The sequence below is a fragment of the Bombina bombina genome, chromosome 5, assembly GCF_027579735.1.
Source record: "Bombina bombina isolate aBomBom1 chromosome 5, aBomBom1.pri, whole genome shotgun sequence".
Lineage (NCBI taxonomy): Eukaryota > Metazoa > Chordata > Amphibia > Anura > Bombinatoridae > Bombina > Bombina bombina.
In genome coordinates this window covers 1,108,993,411-1,109,014,433 of record NC_069503.1, presented here as the reverse complement: position 1 = coordinate 1,109,014,433, position 21,023 = coordinate 1,108,993,411, and the positions used below count along the sequence as shown (strand labels likewise).

The 21,023-nt window shown below is 40.8% G+C and overlaps 1 protein-coding gene across 1 annotated transcript in view; it reads left to right on the top strand.

The window, feature by feature from the left end:
- Positions 1-21,023, top strand: part of LOC128661735 (ankyrin-3-like) — a 410,167-nt gene that overhangs the window by 280,920 nt on the left and 108,224 nt on the right. The window contains 1 exon segment of the mRNA XM_053715956.1: positions 17,236-17,334. Coding sequence (XP_053571931.1) covers positions 17,236-17,334 — 99 coding nt within the window.

Genomic DNA, 21,023 nt, shown 5'->3' with positions numbered 1-21,023 from the left:
AAAAATCTGATTGGCTGATTGAATCAGCCAATCAGATTCAAGTTCAATCGGATTGGCTGATCCAATCAGCCAATCAGATTGAGCTCGCATTCTATTGGCTGTTCCGATCAGCCAATAGAATGCGAGCTCAATCTGATTGGCTGATTGGATCTGATTGGATTACTGAAAAGTATATATAGATAGGCTTAGTAGCTGCTGATTGGTTGCTGCACATAGATGCCTCATGTGATTGGCTCACCCATGTGCATTGCTATTTCTTCAGCAAAGGATATCTAAAGAATGAAGCATATTAGATAATAAAAGTAAATTGGAATGTTGTTTAAAATTGTATTCTCTACCTGAATCATGAAGGAATTTTTAGGGGTTTAGTGTCCCTTTAACAAGTACATAACAAGGCAATACCACTTCATCTGAATTTCAAATAAGCAGTAGATTTTGTTCTGACAAATGTATTTTTTCTCCCATTTTCCGGCCCCCTGTATCATGTGACAGACATCAGCCAATCACAGACTAGTATACGTATACCCTGTGAGCTTGTGCACATGCTCAGTAGGATCTTGTTCCCCAGAAACTGTGAATATAAAAAGACTGTGCAAATATTTGATAATGGAAGTACATTGGAAAGTGTCTTAAAGCTGCATGCTCTATCTGAATCATAAACGTTTATTTTGATTTGAGTGCCCCTTTAATGATTCAGATAAAACCAACAATTTTAACCCCTTAAGGACCAGCGACGTACCCTGTATGTCGCTCGGCTTTTTTTGGGACTTGATTATTTTATAGCGTGGTCTTGCCACCAGCGTTGAGACTGCTCTATTCCACAAAGCCTGCTGGAGGGAGGGCATTAATAGCGTGTTCTTGCTAGACTTGTGCTATTATGTCCTGAAAAAACCCTTAACGACCAGTGACATACATGGTACATTGTGGTCATTAAGGGGTTAAACAATTTTCAAATTTACTTCAATTGTTCATTTTCCTTTGTTCTCTTGGTATCTTTTGTTAAAAAGCAGGGACGTAAGTTCAGGAGCCTGCCCATTTTTGGAGCACTATATGGCAACAGTTTTGGAAGAATGTTATCCATTTGCAAGAGTACTAGAGGGCAGCACTATATCCTGTCATAAGACTGTTATCCATTTGTAAGAGCACTAGATGGCAGCACTATATCCTGTCATAAGACTGTTATCCATTTGCAAGAGCACTAGATGGCAGCACTATATCCTGTCATAAGACTGTTAACCATTTGTAAGAGCACTAGAGGGCAGCACTATATCCTGTCATAAGACTGTTATCCATTTGCAAGAGCACTAGATGGCAGCACTATATCCTGTCATAAGACTGTTAACCATTTGTAAGAGCACTAGAGGGCAGCACTATATCCTGTCATAAGACTGTTAACCATTTGCAAGAGCACTAGAGGGCAGCACTATATCCTGTTATAAGACTGTTAACCATTTGCAAGAGTACTAGAGGGCAGCACTATATCCTGTTATAAGACTGTTATCCATTTGCAAGAGTACTAGAGGGCAGCACTATATCCTGTTATAAGACTGTTAACCATTTGCAAGAGTACTAGAGGGCAGCACTATATCCTGTCATAAGACTGTTATCCATTTGCAAGAGCACTAGATGGCAGCACTATATCCTGTCATAAGACTGTTATCCATTTGCAAGAGCACTAGAGGGCAGCACTATATCCTGTCATAAGACTGTTATCCATTTGCAAGAGCACTAGAGGGCAGCACTATATCCTGTCATAAGACTGTTAACCATTTGTAAGAGTACTAGAGGGCAGCACTATATCCTGTCATAAGACTGTTATCCATTTGCAAGAGCACTAGAGGGCAGCACTATATCCTGTCATAAGACTGTTAACCATTTGTAAGAGTACTAGAGGGCAGCACTATATCCTGTTATAAGACTGTTATCCATTTGCAAGAGTACTAGAGGGCAGCACTATATCCTGTCATAAGACTGTTATCCATTTGCAAGAACACTCGAGGGCAGCACTATTTCCAGCCATGTAGTGCTATAGATGCCTTCCTAGGCATTTCTACAACACAGTTATTATGGGAACTAAGCAAATTTGATCATATAAGTAAATTGGAAACTGTTTTTATAATGGTGTGCTCTGTTTAATTCACAAAAGAAAACTGTGGAGTTTCATATCTTTTTAATGGTAGGGAGATTGCAGAGGTCATTTTAATAAGGAATGACTTAGCTCTTAAAGGGACAGTAAAGCTATAGCTTTCATCTGTTGTATTACATACAGTCTACTTCAGAATTTTTATCATATGACAAATCACAACAACAGCAATCTTCCCCCAAGTCCGAGCAGCCCAAGAGTACTCAGAAGCCGGCTCAGTCCTGGAATAAGTCCAAACAGACTAAGAAGCTCTCCAAGTACAAATCGGCATGAAGGGGTGGCAGACTGTCTCTTTTTTCAGACGCTTGGTTCCAGGATGTTCAGGATCTTTGGGACCTGGAGGTTGTATTTCCGGGATACAGGATAGGATTCAAGTCTCACCCACCCAGGGGCAGATTCCTTCTCTCCAGTCTGTGTACAAGACCAGAAAAGAAGTCTGCCTTCTTAGGTTGCGTACGGGATCTTTCCTCTCTAGGAGTAATTGTCCCGGTACCTACAGCAGAAAGAGGTTTGGGGTTTTATTCAAACCTTTTTTTTGGTTCTAAAGAAGGAGGGAACTTTTTGTCCAATTATGGACCTAAAGTGCCTAAACAAGTTTCTGAGTGTTCCCTCTTTCAAGATGGAGACTATACCGTCAATCCTTCCTCTGGTTCAAGAAGGACAGTTTATGACCACAATAGACCTGAAGGATGCATACCTTCACATCCCGATACACAGGGAACATTTTCAGTTACTACGGTTTGCCTTTCTGGACCAGCACTTCCAGTTCATAGCTCTTCCGTTTGGACCAGCTACTGCTCTAAGGATATTTTCGAAGGTTCTGGGGGCTCTTTTGCTGTTGCCAGAACACGAGGTATTGCAGTAGTGCCTTACCTGGATGATATCTTGGTACAGGCACCATCTTTTCGTCTAGCAGAAGAACATTCAGAGTCCCTTCTCAATTTTCAATCGATCACATGGATTTGAAGATAAACTTGGAAAATAGTTCTCTTACTCCAAATACAAGGGTGAACTTCCTGTGGACAATAATAGACTCCATATCCATGAGAATATTCCTCACAGATCAGAGATCTTGCAAGCAAACATGTGCATATCTTGCCCTCCATGCCTCCTTGAGACCCTCAGTGTATGGAGGTGATTGGACTCTTGGTGTCCTGTAAGGACATCATTCCTTTTGCCAGATTCCATCTCAGACCCTTACAATTATGCATGCTGAGACAATGGAACGGCGACCATTCAGATCTGTCTCAACAGATCGTGCTGGACAACCTGTCAAGAGATTCGCTCTCTTGGTGGCTTTGTCTAGATCACATGCTTCTTGAGACCGTCCTGTGAGATTGTGACTACGGACGCAAGCTTTTCCGGCTGGGGAGCCATTTGGGGTGCCAAGAAGGCACAAGGTCAGTCCTCCCTTCCGATCAATATTTTGGAATTCCAGGCAGTCTTCAATGCCTTGAAGGCTTGGCCCCTTCTGGGTTCATTCCAGTTTATCAGATTCCAATCAGACAATATAACCTCAGTTGACTACATCAACCATCAGGGGGGAACAAGAAGTTCCTTGGCGATACGAGAAGTATCTCAGATACTAGAGTTGGGGGAGATTCACAGATGTATGCTGTCAGTAATTCACATTCCGGGTGTGGACAACTGGGAAGCAGACTTCCGCAGACTTCCTCAGCAGGCAATCTCTCCAGCTGAGGTGTTTGCAGAGATATGCAGCGAGTGGGGGACGCCGGAGATAGATCTCATGGCATCCTGCCTCAATACCAAGCTGCTCAGTTATGGGTCAAGGTCGAGGGATCCTCAGGCGGAATTAATAGATGCCCTATCATTACCATGGAGGTTTAGACCCATATATATTTTTCCTCAATTACTGCTTCTCCCTCGTGTGGAGGCTCGCATCAAGCAGGAGCGAGCATCAGTAATTCTGATTGCTCCATCATTACCTCAAAAATCATGGTTTGTGGATCTGGTGGGGATGTCCTCATCTCCTCAGTGGAGGCTACCTTGTTGCAGAGATCTGCTGATACAGGGTCCTTTTGTTCATTAAGATCTAGATTCTCTGAGGGTGACTGCGTGGAGATTGAACACTTAGTCTTAGCCAAGAAAGGTTTTTCTGAGAGTGTTATCGACACTCTGGTTTAAGCTTGAAAGCCAGTTACTCGTCGTATCTACCATAAAACATGGAGGACTTATTTGTACTGGTGTGAAGATTGTGGGTTTTCCTGGCATAAGGTTAAGGTTGCCAGAATTTTATATTTTCTCCAGGATGGACTGGAGAAGGGTCTATCTGCTATTTCCCTGAAGGGACAGATATTGGCCCTGTCGGCGTTACTCCACGAGAGATTGGCTGAGCTTCCGGATGTGCAGTCTTTTGTTAAGGCTCTGACTAGGATCAGACCTGTGTTTAGATCTGGGGCTCCACCTTGGAGCCTAAATCTTGTTCTTAGTGTTTTGCAGCAGGCTCCGTTTGAGCCTATGCATACTGTTGACATTAAATTGTTATCTTGGAAGCTTCTTTTCTTGCTGGCTAGAGAGTTTCTGAGATTTCTGCTTTACAATGTGACACCGCTTTTCTTGTTTTCCATGCTGATAAGGTGGTTTTACGTACTAAATTAGGGTTCCTCCCTTAGGTGGTGTCGGACCGTAACATTAATCAAGAAATTGTTGTTTCTTCCTTGTGTCCTAATCCTTCTTCAGCAAAGGAACGCTTGCTTCCCAATCTGGATGTGTGTCATGCCTTGAAGTTCTATCTCCAGGCTGCTAAGGAATTCAGATAATATTCCTCTTTGTTTGCCATCTGTACGGTGAAGCGTAAGGGGCAGAAGGCTACTACGACTTTCCTTTCTTTCTGTTTGAGGAGTGTCATCCGCTTAGCTTATAAGAGACAGCGGGATGACAGCCTTCTGAGAGGATAACAGCTCATTCCACTAGAGCAGTAGCTTCCTCCTGGGCTTTTAAGAATGAATCCTGAATGGATCAGATTTGTAAGGCGGCTACCTGGTCCTCCTTACACACCTTTTCTAAATTTTACAAGTTTGATGTGTTTACTTCAGCTGAAGCAGCTTTCGGGAGAAAAGTTTTGCAGGTTGTGGTGCCCTCAGAATAGGGTCTGCCTCTTTTTGTGTTCCCTCCGTTATTTATTCAGTGTCCTCTGGAGCTTGGGTATAGTTTTCCCAACAGTAAGGAATGAAGTCGTGGACTCTCCCTGCCTTATGGAAGGAAAACATAATTTATGCTTACCAGATACATTCCTTTCCTTCCTGGCAGAGAGAGTCCATGACCCCGCCCGTAATTTATTTTTTGATGGGTTGCTCCCATTTATATATTAATTCTTCTGGCACCTTTATACCCTGATGTTTCTCCTACTTTTCCTTTTTTCCCTCGGCAGACTGACTGGGGGATAGGGGAAGTGGGAGGGATATTTAAGCCTTTGGCTGGGGTGTCTTTGTTTTCTCCTGGTGGCCAGGTGTTGCGTTCCAACAGTAAGGAATGAAGTCATGGACTCTCCCTGCCAGGAAGGAAAGGAATTTATCTGGTAAGCATAAATTATGTTTTTACCTGCTCTCATCCAAGGTAAACCGGAAAATATGGCCTGTGGGGGATGCCTGAGGACAGGTTTGAAAACCAGTGGTCTACTGGAATATACAGTAATTTTAGTATACCAATCTTCCTCTGTAAAACACAAACAAATACGGTTCCTCATGTGCATATCAGCCTGTATCCAAATAGAGACTATGGGGCCTATTTATTAAATGCCTGTCCGACATGATCTGATCAGCGGATCATGTGCGACAGACATCGCTGAATGCGGAGAGAAATACGCTCTCCGTATTCAGCATTGCCCCGGCAGCTCTTGTGAACTGCTGGTGCAACGCCGGCCCCTGCAGATTTGCGCCCAATCTGCCGCAAGGCGGGGGTTGTCAATCAACACGATCGTATTCGATCGGGTTGATTTTACGTGAGTTCTGTCCACCTCCTCAGAGCAGGCGGACAGGTTATGGAGCAGCGGTCTTTAGAAGGCTCGCCAGAAACACGGCCCTTCAAGCTCCATACAGAGCTTGATAAATGGGCCCCCTATGAATTCAAGTGCAGGGTACTCAAAATATGAGGCAGCACCCAAATGTGCTGGATAATCTCAGTGTTCCAGCTCACTGACCCAGGTTTCAGGTACACCTGAAGCTACTCTGTATTAACTTCTTGCATTTCACATGCAGGAACCATATTTAAATGGTTAAAGTGCACACAATCCAGTCAAACTCTGGTAGCTTGATAATAACACAATACCAAAAGCAAAATGAGAGGATCAGTTACAAAAACAAGAACAAAGTAGATGTTGCAAAGAAAACTTTTTTCCTTCATGCACCGCAGCAAACCAAAACTGCAGTGTACCCAGAGCAAGTGTACATTTCAATCTTTATGTAGTAGAGATAATCAGAAAGATACAGTCTCACCTCTGCTGTCTTCCACCCGGGGAGCTTTAAACTTACAGCAGGATCCTTTCCAAGTAGAGCCGGCGTCATATACACCTTTTTCTCGATCTGTATCTCTGTATCTCGTCCACCGCTACCCGGCACTTTTCCAGAGGCACCGTGCTTCCGCGCCCACCAGGGGGCGTGTCCAAGTTACAACGGATGATCCTCCAACCGGTTAGCTAAACAGGTACCACGTGCGCCATCACTTCAGACGCCTCCACTCAGTATCCTCCAATCCTCAGGCTGCCTTTTGTTGCGCCTCTCTATACGGACCAATAATGGGGCTCCACTGGTATCTCAGCGTTCTGTGCTCAGTGTTCAGCGTAGTGGTATTCAGCATATGCTCTGGGGATAATTTGCAGCATACAATGCAGGGACACTAGCGCTCTCAGGGCAAGGAAATCCACCACAAAGAAAAACATGGAGCGCTAGCGTATGTAAAACATAACCTTTATTGTGGTTATTTAAAATTAGGACATAGTCAATCAAAAAAGGACAGAGATGGGATACCTCTGGCTGGCAAGCTTACGTGTTTCGGCAAAGCCGTAATCATAGCATACTTGATAATAAAACAACTCTAATAAAATCAATAAAAGCTTAAAATCAATACAATGTAAGGGTAGTTTAATGCAAGCTATATTCTAATTTTGCAACACATTTCTTGGCACTGCAGTTTGATCAGGCATCATGCATCAAACTGTTACTGAAGTTATTTTATTATCAAGCTGCCGGAGTTTGGCAGATGTTAGCACACCGTAGACTTGCGTACTAAAAAATAACTTTGAACAAAAATAGAAGCCCTATTAATTGTGTTTCACTTTTGTTAATACACAAACGTAGACTTCTGCAGCACTAAATAATTTGGAACCAATATTCTGAAAATTCAGTTTTTCACTATTCGGTACTCATTTAATTTACAACAAAATGAATACTGAATATTCAGTTACATTTACATGAATTTACATTATTACAAGTATCACCAGCAGTTCTATATTTACCTATAGCATGCTGGGAGAGGTGCTACTCCCGACAATTCTTCACAGAGCCCAGGGCCGCGCTATAGGTAATTTAAAAGAATCAAATATATAAAAAATGTTTTCTTTAAAATGAATTAGTGCATTTGTATGCATATAGTTTAGTTAAATACATATTTGTAACAAAACAAATGCACAAGCCTTCACAATAGCACTAACATTTTGCGCTTCTGAGAAAGCAGGAAGAGCAGACCCTCTCCCCTGCATATGAAAAGACCCATTACACAAAAAAGAGCAAGCAAGAATCTGTAGACTTCAGTCTACATCTGATACTTTGGGGCTTGGTTAGGAGTCTGAAAATCAGCACAATGTTATTTAAAAATAAGCAAAACTATACATTGTTACAAAAACACTGCCAGATGAGCTATATAAATAGATAATCTACAAAACATTTATGCAAAGGAAAATCTACTGTACAATGTCCCTTTAAAAAAAATCACATTGCAATGTAACCAGATACAACAAGCAGTGATAGTCTTCTACAAACTATTTTAAGGGGTCTTAGACATGTTTGTATTATGCATATGAAACAAAACATGGCTAAGTACTTTTACATGTAAAATGTTTAACTAAAGCTGTCAATCCTCTCATTGGCTAATAAGGGCAAGCCCCACAGCTTTATTGGTGTGGAGCACTGGCTTTCAAACTGTCCTCAGGCCTCCCCAACAGGCCAGGTTTTCAGGATTACCTTGGATGAGAGCAGGTAAAATAACCATGTTTACTAATTAGCTGATTATTTCACCAGGGGCGCGATCCGATATAGATCGTAGTTTGCGGCGCAAGCGAGGGAACCCCCGCCGCCCGTAGTTTCAGCTCGCAACTCAAGCTATCCAATATTCGGCGCCGTCAGATGCTAAAGTGCCATAAGTCGGATAAACCAGCGATGTCCAGAAATCTGCGTAAGTACAAATTTCTGGAGTCGCCAGTGACTTACGGCACTTTAGAAACTGCCGGCGCCTACAAAACCTGACTAAGTTATGAAATCTCCCGTACTGTCTAACACGCCTCCCAAACATAGCCCGACACGTCTAACCCGCTATCCCCCCTCACTCTCCTAATACTAAATGCATTAACCCCTAAACCACCGCTCCCGGACCCCGCCGCCATCTAATAAAGTTATTAACCCCTTAACCACCACTCCCGGACCCCGCCGCCACCTAATAAAGTTATTAACCCCTAAACCGTTGCTCCCGGACCCCGCCGCCACCTAATAAAGTTATTAACCCCTAAACCGCCGCTCCCGGACCCCGCAGCCACCTACATTAACTACCCCCTAATGTGAGTTCCTACCCCGCCGCCACCTACATTAACTACCCCCTAATGTGAGCCCCTATACCGCCGCCAGCTATATTACCTACCCCCTAATGTGAGCTCCTACCCCGCCGCCAGCTATATTAAAATTATTAACCCCTAATCTAATCCCCCTACCCCGCCGCCAGCTATATTAAATTAATTAACCCCTAATCTAATCCCCCTACACCGCCGCCACCTATATTAAATTAATTAACCCCTAATCTAATCCCCCTACACAGCCGCCACCTATAATAAATGTATTAACCCCTAATCTAATCCCTCTACACCGCCGCCACCTATATTAAATAGATTAACCCCTAATCTAATCCCCCTACACCGCCGCCAGCTATATTAACTATATTAACCCTAATTATATTAGGGTTAATATAGTTAATATAGTTATTATATTATATATATATTAACCCTAATTATATTAGTGTTAATATAGTTAATATCGTTATTATATTATATATATATTAAGTATAATAACCCTATCTAACTCTAACACCCCTAACTAAATTCTTATTAAATTAAATCTAATCAATATTAATATTATTAATTAAAATATTAATATTTAAATCTAAATACTTACCTATAAAATAAACCCTTACGGCTAGATTTAGAGTTTTGTCAGTAACGACCCGCGTATCTAACGCTGGCTTTTTTCTGGCCGCACCTTTAAAATAACTATGGTATTGAGAGTCCACAGAATGGCTGCGTTAGGCTCCAAAAAAGGAGCGTAGAGCATTTTTAACGCAACTGCAACTCTCGATACCAGAGTTGCTTACGGACGCGGCCAGCCTCAAAAACGTGCTTGTGCACGATTCCCCCATAGAAAACAATGGGGCACACCTGCAAAAAAGCCGCGTTCAGCTCCTAACGCAGCCCCATTGTTTGCTATGGGGAAACACTTCCTACGTCTGCACCTAACACTCTAACATGTACCCCGAGTCTAAAAACCCCTAACCTTACGCTTATTAACCTCTAATCTGCCGCCCCCGCTATCACTGACCCCTGCATATTATTTTTAACCCCTAATCTGCCGCTCCGTAAACCGCCGCTACTTACATTATCCTTATGTACCCCTAATCTGCTGCCCCTAACACCGCCGACCCCTATATTATATTTATTAACCCCTAATCTGCCCCCCACAACGTCGCCTCCACCTGCCTACACTTATTAACCCCTAATCTGCCGACCGGAGCTCACCGCTATTCTAATAAATGTATTAACCCCTAAAGCTAAGTCTAACCCTAACACTAACACCCCCCTAAATTAAATATAATTTTAATCTAACGAAATTAATTAACTCTTATTAAATAAATTATTCCTATCTAAAGCTAAATACTTACCTGTAAAATAAATCCTAATATAGCTACAATATAAATTATAATTACATTGTAGCTATTTTAGGATTAATATTTATTTTACAGGCAACTTTGTAATTATTTTAACCATGTACAATAGCTATTAAATAGTTAAGAACTATTTAATAGTTACCTAGTTAAAATAATTACAAAATTACCTGTAAAATAAATCCTAACCTAAGTTACAATTAAACCTAACACTATACTATCATTAAATTAATTAAATACAATTCCTACAAATAACTACAATGAAATAAACTAACTAAAGTACAAAAAATAAAAAAGAACTAAGTTACAAAAAATAAAAAATATTTACAAACATAAGAAAAATCTTACAACAATTTTAAACTAATTACACCTACTCTAACCCCCCTAATAAAATAACAAATCCCCCCAAAATAACAAAATGCCCTACCCTATTCTAAATTACTAAAGTTCAAAGCTCTTTTACCTTACCAGCCCTGAACAGGGCCCTTTGCGGGGCATGCCCCAAGAAGTTCAGCTCTTTTGCCTGTAAAAAAAAACATACAATACCCCCCCCCCAACATTACAACCCACCATCCACATACCCCTAATCTAACCCAAACCCCCCTTAAATAAACCTAACACTAAGCCCCTGAAGATCTTCCTAACTTATCTTCACCATACCAGGTTCACCGATCCATCCTGAAGAGCTCCTCCGATGTCCTGATCCAAGCCCAAGCGGGGGGCTGAAGAGGTCCATGATCCGGCTGAAGTCTTCATCCAAGCGGGAGCTGAAGAGGTCCATGATCCGGATGAAGTCTTCTATCAACGGCATCTTCAATCTTCTTTCTTCGGGAGCCATCATCTTCCATCCGACGCGGAACATCCTCTTCTCCCGACGCCTACTAGCCGAATGACGGTTCCTTTAAGGGACGTCATCCAAGATGGCGTCCCTTGAATTCTGATTGGCTGATAGGATTCTATCAGCCAATCGGAATTAAGGTAGGAATATTCTGATTGGCTGATGGAATCAGCCAATCAGAATCAAGATCAATCCGATTGGCTGATCCAATCAGCCAATCAGATTGAGCTCGCATTCTATTGGCTGATCGGAACAGCCAATAGAATGCAAGCTCAATCTGATTGGCTGATTGGATCAGCCAATCGGATTGAACTTGATTCTGATTGGCTGATTCCATCAGCCAATCAGAATATTCCTACCTTAATTCCGATTGGCTGATAGAATCCTATCAGCCAATCGGAATTCGAGGGACGCCATCTTGGATGACGTCCCTTAAAGGAACCATCATTCGTCGGGAAGTCGTCGTCGGAAGAAGATGGGTCCGCGGTGGAGGTCTTCAAGATGAAGCCGGTCCTCATCGGAAGAAGATAGAAGATGCCGCTTGGAAGAAGATGGTTGCCGGTCCGGATCTACTCTTCTTCCCGGATAGGATGAAGACTTTGGAGCCTCTTCTGGACTTCTTCAGCCGCCGGATGATGGATGTCTAGCCCCCGCTTGGGCTTAGATGAAGATATCGGAGCCAGGACGGATCGGTGTGATACCCGGTGAGGTGAAGACAAGGTAGGAAGATCTTCAGGGGCTTAGTGTTAGGTTTATTTAAGGGGGGTTTGGGTTAGATTAGGGGTATGTGGGTGGTGGGTTGTAATGTTGGGGGGGGGGTATTGTATGTTTTTTTTTTACAGGCAAAAGAGCTGAACTTCTTGGGGCATGCCCCGCAAAGGGCCCTGTTCAGGGTTGGTAAGGTAAAAGAGCTTTGAACTTTAGTAATTTAGAATAGGGTAGGGCATGTTATTTTGGGGGGGCTTTGTTATTTTATTAGGGGGCTTAGAGTAGGTGTAATTAGTTTAAAATTGTTGTAATATTTTTCTTATGTTTGTAAATATTTTTTTATTTTTTGCAACTTAGTTCTTTTTTATTTTTTGTACTTTAGTTAGTTTATTTCATTGTAGTTATTTGTAGGAATTGTATTTAATTTATTTATTGATAGTGTAGTGTTAGGTTTAATTGTAACTTAGGTTAGGATTTATTTTACAGGTAAATTTGTAATTATTTTAACTAGGTAACTATTAAATAGTTCTTAACTATTTAATAGCTATTGTACATGGTTAAAATAATTACAAAGTTGCCTGTAAAATAAATATTAATCCTAAAATAGCTACAATGTAATTATAATTTATATTGTAGCTATATTAGGATTTATTTTACAGGTAAGTATTTAGCTTTAAATAGGAATAATTTATTTAATAAGAGTTAATTAATTTCGTTAGATTTAAATTATATTTAACTTAGGGGGGTGTTAGTGTTAGGGTTAGACTTAGCTTTAGGGGTTAATACATTTATTAGAATAGCGGTGAGCTCCGGTCGGCAGATTAGGGGTTAATAATTGAAGTTAGGTGTCGGCGATGTTAGGGAGGGCAGATTAGGGGTTAATACTATTTATTATAGGGTTAGTGAGGCGGATTAGGGGTTAATAACTTTATAATAATAGCGGTGCGGTGCGCTCGGCAGATTATGGGTTAATAAGTGTAGGCAGGTGGAGGCGACGTTGAGGGCGGCAGATTAGGGGTTAATAAATATAATATAGGGGTCGGCGGTGTTGGGGGCAGCAGATTAGGGGTACATAGCTATAATGTAGGTGGCGGCGCTTTGCGGTCGGCAGATTAGGGGTTAATTATTGTAGGTAGCTGGCGGCGACGTTGTGGGGGGCAGGTTAGGGGTTAATAAATATAATACAGGGGTCGGCGGTGTTAGGGGCAGCAGATTAGGGGTACATAAGTATAACGTAGGTGGCGGTCGGCAGATTAGGGGTTAAAAAAAATTAATCGAGTGGCGGCGATGTGGGGGGACCTCGGTTTAGGGGTACATAGGTAGTTTATGGGTGTTAGTGTACTTTAGAGTACAGTAGTTAAGAGCTTTATGAACCGGCGTTAGCCCAGAAAGCTCTTAACTCCTGACTTTTTTCTGCGGCTGGAGTTTTGTCGTTAGATTTCTAACGCTCACTTCAGCCACGACTCTAAATACCGGAGTTAGAAAGATCCCATTGAAAAGATAGGATACGCAAATGACGTAAGGGGATCTGCGGTATGGAAAAGTCGCGGCTGAAAAGTGAGCGTTAGACCCTTTTTTGAGTGACTCCAAATACCGGCGGTAGCCTAAAACTAGCGTTAGGAGCCTCTAACGCTGGTTTTCACGGCTACCACCAAACTCCAAATCTAGGCCTAAGATAGCTACAATGTAATTAATAATTACATTGTAGCTATTTTAGGGTTTATATTTATTTTACAGGTAACTTGGTATTTATTTTAACTAGGTACAATAGCTATTAAATAGTTAATAACTATTTAATAGCTACCTAGTTAAAATAATTACCAATTTACCTGTAAAATAAATCCTAACCTAAGTTACAAATACACCTACACTATCAATAAATTAAATAAACTACAAATATCTAAACTAAAATACAATTAAATAAACTAAACTAAATTACAAAAAAAAAAAAACACTAAATTACAAAAAATAAAAAAAGATTACAAGAATTTTAAGCTAATTACACCTATTCTAAGCCCCCTAATAAAATAACAAAGCCCCCCAAAATAAAAAAAAAATTCCTACCCTAATCTAAATTAAAAAAGTTAACAGCTCTATTACCTTACCAGCCCTTAAAAGGGCTTTTTGCGGGGCATGCCCCAAAGAAATCAGCTCTTTTGCCTGTAAAAAAAATCACAATACCACCCCCCAACATTACAACCCACCACCCACATACCCCTACTCTAACCCAAACCCCCCTTAAATAAACCTAACACTACCCCCCTGAAGATCTCCCTACCTTGTCTTCACCCAGCTGGGCCGAACTCTTCATCCGATCCGGGCGATGTCTTCAATCAAGCGGCAGAGAAGAAGTCTTCCATCCGGGCAATGTCTTCAATCAAGCGGCAAAGAAGAAGTCTTCCATCCGGGCGATGTCTTCAATCAAGCGGCAGAGCAGAAGTCTTCCATCCGGGCTATGTCTTCAATCAAGCGGCATCTTCAATCTTCTTTCTTCGCTCCTCCGACGCGGAACATCCTTCCGGCATGACAACTTCCTGACGAATGAGGTTCCTTTAAATGACGTCATCCAAGATGGCGTCCGTCTAATTCCTATTGGCTGATAGGATTCTATCAGCCAATCGGAATTAAGGTAGGAAAAATCTGATTGGCTGATACTTTATACTTTATATATATATATACTTTATACTTTATACTTTATACTTTTAAGGGCTGGTAAGGTAATAGAGCTGTTAATTTTTTTAATTTAGAATAGGGTAGGGACATTTTTTTTATTTTGGGGGGCTTTATTATTTTATTAGGGGGCTTAGAATAGGTGTAATTAGCTTAAAAATCTTGTAATCTTTTTTTATTTTTTGTAATTTAGTGGGGGGGGGTTGTAATTTAGTTTAGTTTATTTAATTGTATTTTAGTTTAGATATTTGTAGTTTATTTAATTTATTGATAGTGTAGGTGTATTTGTAACTTAGGTTAGGATTTATTTTACAGGTAAATTGGTAATTATTTTAACTAGGTAGCTATTAAATAGTTATTAACTATTTAATAGCTATTGTACCTAGTTAAAATAAATACCAAGTTACCTGAAAAATAAATATAAACCCTAAAATAGCTACAATGTAATTATTAACTACATTGTAGCTATCTTAGGGTTTATTTTATAGGTACTTAGATTTAAATAGGAATATTTTAATTAATAATATTAATATTAATTAGATTTATTTTAATAAGAATTTAGTTAGTGATGTTAGAGTTAGATAGGGTTATTATACTTAATATATATAATATAATAACGATATTAACTATATTAACCCTAATATAATTAGAGTTAATATAGTTAATATATATAATATAATAACTATATTAACTATATTAACCCTAATATAATTACGGTTAATATAGTTAATATAGCTGGCGGCGGTGTAGGGGGATTAGATTAGGGGTTAATACATTTATTATAGGTGGCGGCGGTGTAGGGGGATTTAGATTAGATGCAAAAGAGCTGATTTCTTTGTGACTATGCCCCGCAAAAAGCCCTTTTAAGGGCTGGTAAAAGATCTGATTTCTTTGGGGAAATGCCCCGCAAAAAGCCCTTTTAAGGGCTGGCAATAGAGCTGTTTCTTTGGGGCAATGTCACGCAAATGGCCCTTTTAAGGGCTGGTAATAGAGGTGATTACTTTAGGGGGATTAGATTAGGGGTTAATGTATTTAATATAGCTGGGGGTGGTGTAGGGGGATTAAATTAGGGGTTAAAACATTTAATATAGCTGGCGGCGGGGTAGGGGTATTAGATTAGGGGTTAATAATTTTAATGTAGCTGGCGGCGGGGTAGGAGCTCACATTAGGGGGTAGTTTAATGTAGCTGGCAGCGGTGTAAGGGGCTCACATTAGGGGGTAGTTTAATGTAGCTGGCGGCGGTGTAAGGGGCTCACATTAGGGGTAGTTTAATATAGCTGGCGGCGGGGTAGGAGCTCACATTAGGGGGTATGTAATGTAACTAGCGACGGTGTAGGGGGATCACATTAGGGGGTTATACTTTTAATGTAGGTGGCGGCGGGGTCCGGGAGCAGCGGTTTAGGGGTTAAATACTTTATTAAGGTAGATAGACATTGCGCATGCGTTAGGTTTTATTTAGCAGATTGCGGTTGACAGGTAGATAGACATTGCGCATGCGTTAGGTGTTAGGTTTTATTTTGCAGGTAGTTTAGGGAGTTACGGGGCTCCAATACATAGCGTTAGGCTTACTACGGCTGCAATTTGTGGCGAGGTGAAAATGGAGTAAGATTTCTCCATTTTCACCACGTAAGTCCTTATGCTGTATATTGGATACCAAACTGCGCGGGTTTGGTATACCTGTCTATGGCCCAAAAAACTACGGGCGAAGGCAGAAATATACAAGCGTAACTTCTAGGTTACGCTGTATATAGGATACCAAACCCGCTCAAATTTTGGCGTTTCGCCGGCTTCTGCGGGCGATGCTGTATATCGGATCGAGGTCCAGATCTCAAGTTGAGATATTCTCAAAATGTGGCCGGTTAGTGAGGCCTGAGGACAGGTTTAAAAACCAGTGGTGTAGAGTAACCAATAGTTTTATTCAGGAAATAAACTTTTTTTTCCTTTTTTTAATTGTCATATATTTTTCAATATTGTGTCTTGAATGAAGAAAAACATTTGCCTAAATTACAAGTAGAGCACACAAATATTAACACAATATTGTGTGTCAACATTGCTTGAGCACAATCAATACAGCTTCTATTTTTATGCTCATATTACAAGTTCAAAGTTATTTTTTATTGCTCAAGTGATAGTCTAGTGCACTGGTTTTCAAGCCAGTCATCAGGGCTCCCTAGCAGGCAACATTTTGAGAATATCTCAACTGGAGCACAGGGGAAATAATCAGCTGATTAGTAAACAGTTATTTTACCTGCTCTCATCCAAGGTAATCCTGAAAACCTGGCCTGTTGGGGAGGCCTGAGGACAGGTTAGAAAACCAGTGGTCTAGTGTGAGCTAACATCTGCATGTGTCCTTTACAGACTTCTAAGGGGGCACACTGTAAAATTTGTGTTGGATGAGCACTGAGCCAAAGATGCGCTAAGCCATTGGTGTGCCAGTAGCGGAGTTCTCCCTGTAATTCTATTTTATACTATTAAATTTTACAGCTGTAGTTTAGATTGCGCTCAAGAGCATCATTTAACTCACTACTTGTAATACGAGTGCAACTAGTGCACTTCTAGCTCACCCTGTGCTATAGATTCAAAGTGATCCAGCCCATTGAGTGTTTATGGAATAAAACATTTTACAAATGATTGAGTAGTTTACTTAGTATTTATTTTACGATTGACTGGAATGAGGATAATGATGTTACCATAACTATATGCTCTGGTTCTGCTACAGACAAAGAGAACGCCTCTTCACATGGCAGCTATGAACGGCCAACTGGACGTGTGCAACAGTTTATTAACTATGAAAGCTGATGTGAACGCAACAGATATTGTAAGTCTTGCAAATATTCTATATTATTATTATTATTCTTTATTAATAAAGCGCCAACAGATTCCGCAGCGCTGCCCATGGGTACAAGGATAAAAGTACAACGGAGAAACAATACAATAAAAGACAAAATTTTACAGACAAATACAGGGGGAATTGAGGACCCTATTCCTGTGGGAACTTACAATCTAGATGGGTAGGAGGATGGGAAACAGGAGGTGGGGACTGCAAAGGTGGGAATGATATTAGTGAGGAGATAGATGAGGGCAACTGTTAGGTAAGTGATGTTCATTTGTTAATGACTCGGGTGATAAGCTTCCCTGAACAAAAAGGCCTTTAGAGAAAGTTTAAAGGAGGAGAGGTTATGGGAAAGTTTGACAGCTCAAGGAAGTGCGATCCAGAGGGTTGGTGCCGCACGAGAGAAGTCCTGTAGTCTAGCATGAGATGAGGGGATGGTAGAGGACGCAAGGAGCAGGTCATTGTTGGATCTTAGGGGGCGGGCTGGAGTATATTTGGTAAGTGAGTGAGGACAGGTAGGGTGGGGCAGCATTGGTGAGGGCTTTGTAGGTCAAGGTGAGAATTTTGAATTTAACTCTACTGTTAATGGGGAGCTAGTGAAGTGACTCACAGAGAGGTGCATCAGAAACAGAGCATCGAGAGAGGTGGATTAGCCTGGCAGATGCATTTAGGATGGATTGAAGAGGAGAGAGGCGGGGATATATAGTGTATAAATCTCAATGTACAAAAAGTACAAACTTTATTTTTTAAAGTCTTTAAAGGGACATGAAACCCAAACATTTTATTTCATGATTTAGGCAGAACATACAATTTTAAACAACTTTCCAATTTACTTCTATTGTTTAATTTGCTTTCTTCTCTTGCTATCTTTTGCTGAAAGGTTTATCTAGGAAAGCTCAGGAGCAGCATAGAGCCTAGTTTCTAGCTGCTGATTGGTGGCTGCATATACTGTATATACCGATTGTCATTGGCTCAGCCATGTGTTCAGTAAGAAACCAGTAGTGCATTGCTGCTCCTTCAACAAATGATACCAAGAGAATGACGCACATTTAATAATAGAAGTAAACTAGAAAGTTGTTTAAAAATGTATGTTCTACCTAACTCATGAAAGAAAAATTTTGGGCTTCATGTCCTTTTAAGTCTTTCACATAAATTATCATTTCTTTGTGAATCGTTCTCAATTCCAAACAAGGACAAAACTGTATATACAGTAACTTCTAACTAGTGAAGTATATTAAGATATTTCATTTCTAAGTTATGGTGAGTCCACAACCTCATCAATTACTGTAGGGAATATCACTCCTGACCAGCAGAAGGAGGCAAAGAGCACCACAGCAAAGCTGTTAAGTATAATTTCCCTTCCCACAAACCCCAGTCATTCTCTTTGCCTTGGTGCATGGAGGAGGTGACATTTTGGTGTCTGAAGAAAATTGGATTTATTTACTTCAAGCAAGATTTTAACTAGTTTAGGAAGCCAGAGTAGGTTTACTCTGATCTTTCCCTTTCAAGTCTGGGTCTAGCCGTACTTCACGTTAATCTCTTCAGTAGGGTAGTGGTGGCTTTTAAGCAGTTAGGAACTTGTGAGGTGGGCCTTGCTGTGTTTTCCTAACAGGTTGCTGCCCTAGTATAGAAAGCCAGAGTAGGTTTACTCTGTTCTTTCTTTTTTCCCCAGGTCTCTGTGAGGAGTGGCATCCTTTCATACCATGTGAGCTGTCCTCCTGCCGGACAGCTAGATGTGCAGGTAAGTGCCTTTTTGTCTTCTGGGGCTAGGAGCCTGGCACTGAAGGGATTAAATCTCTATGCACCTAATGTGGGACAATAAATCCTTCAGGGAAGGATGTTTATGGCATTGGGCAGGCACCAATGTTGTATGTGGTTTTGGAGACTTAGGGGTTAACCTCCTTTATGGCAAGGAAGAAGTTAACTCCATATTGCGGGCTCAGATTTTAATTTTATTCTCTTGAATAAATATTTACAGGATAAAGGATACTTTTTTCTGTTTATGATGGATATGGTATACCTGATTATTTGGAAGTTCATTAGGGATTAATTCTACCCTACTTTCTGCCTTTGGTGTTTTCTACTATAATGCTAACTCAAAGGTCTATAACTGTTAGCTCACTTGAGTGTATTTGATCCGGTTTGCCACCGCTTTGGGTGTCATTTTGATCTCATTCTTCAGCCCCTCTAGCTCTGCATAATTTATTAATGGCGGAGTTTTTGGAGAGCACACTCTTTTACTTTACAGCGCTTCTCTTATGGGGTAGGAGTTCAGTCTCTATGCTTGTAGAAAGTGGAGCAGTGTTATTTATTTCTAGCCCTGCAAGTTCATGCAGCAGGACTCCAGATGGTACAACTACTTTGTTCGGCAGAATAAAGCACAAAGTTAATAGTTATTCGCGCTTCATTCTCTTGCCGATGGTATGTCCCGCCTCCCTCTTGCTTGAACAGCAGGGCGGCACCATGATTAATCCAGATAGACCCCGTCTCGTTCTCCGGCTGAGAACGGAGCAGCGTCCTTGTTCTGCCGGTCTCTAAGAGCTCAAAGATGCAGAGACTCAAATGGAAAAGTCTTTTCTCTAAGTATGGTACGGATTATAACGTCTTCATGGTGGAAACATTTTATTTTATGTCTATGTTCCTTTTTATTCCCTCAAGTTCAGGTTGTATTAACTGGGTATTTACATCTGTATGGGGAATATGTTCATGTATTGGACTAGGGGAAACGCAAGCCTTGTGAACCGAATTGTTTTGGTATAAACAGTTATGTCCCTTTTATTCAGTATATATCTTTCAAAAATAAAGATATTCCTTCCTGGAGTTCCAATCCAGGCTAGAAAGGACCAAATTGTTTTGTATAAATCTTTAAAAAATAAAGATATTCCTTGTGTTTGAGCCTCATGGTTTTCAGGACCAATATTTAGTCAGTTTAACTACTGTCTGTGCATTTCTGTAATACAGATAGATTGTTGCACTCTGAGCCTCATGTCTCCCAGGATGATGCTGTTTAGGCAATGCCGCAGCTTTCTCCTCAAACGTCCAAAGCCTCTATAGCATCACATACAGTGCCCTGTGGTTCTTCTCAATCTCCTTTAGGAGTGTATTTGCCTACAGATTTTGCAGCTCAGGTAACCTCTGCTGTATCTGCGGCTTTATCTGTTTTTTTCCTTAAATACAGGGAAAACGTAAGAGGACATTTTAAATTTCAGATAGTAAGGTTTCTGATCCACATTCTGCTACACAAGTCGCTCTTTCGTCTAAGTCTGGTGAGGAGGATTTGCCGGTAGTTTCTGAGGGTGAACTCTCAGATTTGGACAGTATAATTCCTTCATCTGATGCTGAAGTCACCTCCTTCAGATGTATGCTTGAACACCTCGTGCATTGTTAAAGGAGGTTTTGGCTACTTTGACGACATCAATAACTTTGTCGTTGTCAACCCTTGGAAGTTTAGTAAACTTATCATTACCATGATGTTTCTTCCTTTGAGGAAGTGTTTTTAGACCTAGACCTGCTATGGAAATTTTCACAGGAATAGGATAAGCTAGGGATACCATTCACCCTGTCTACCGTCCTTTATAAGATTTTCCTGTCGCTGACTCCATTAAAATGCACAATGCCTTAAGTGGAAGGGAGCATTTTGACTATGACTCAGAAAACTTCAATCCCTATGGAGG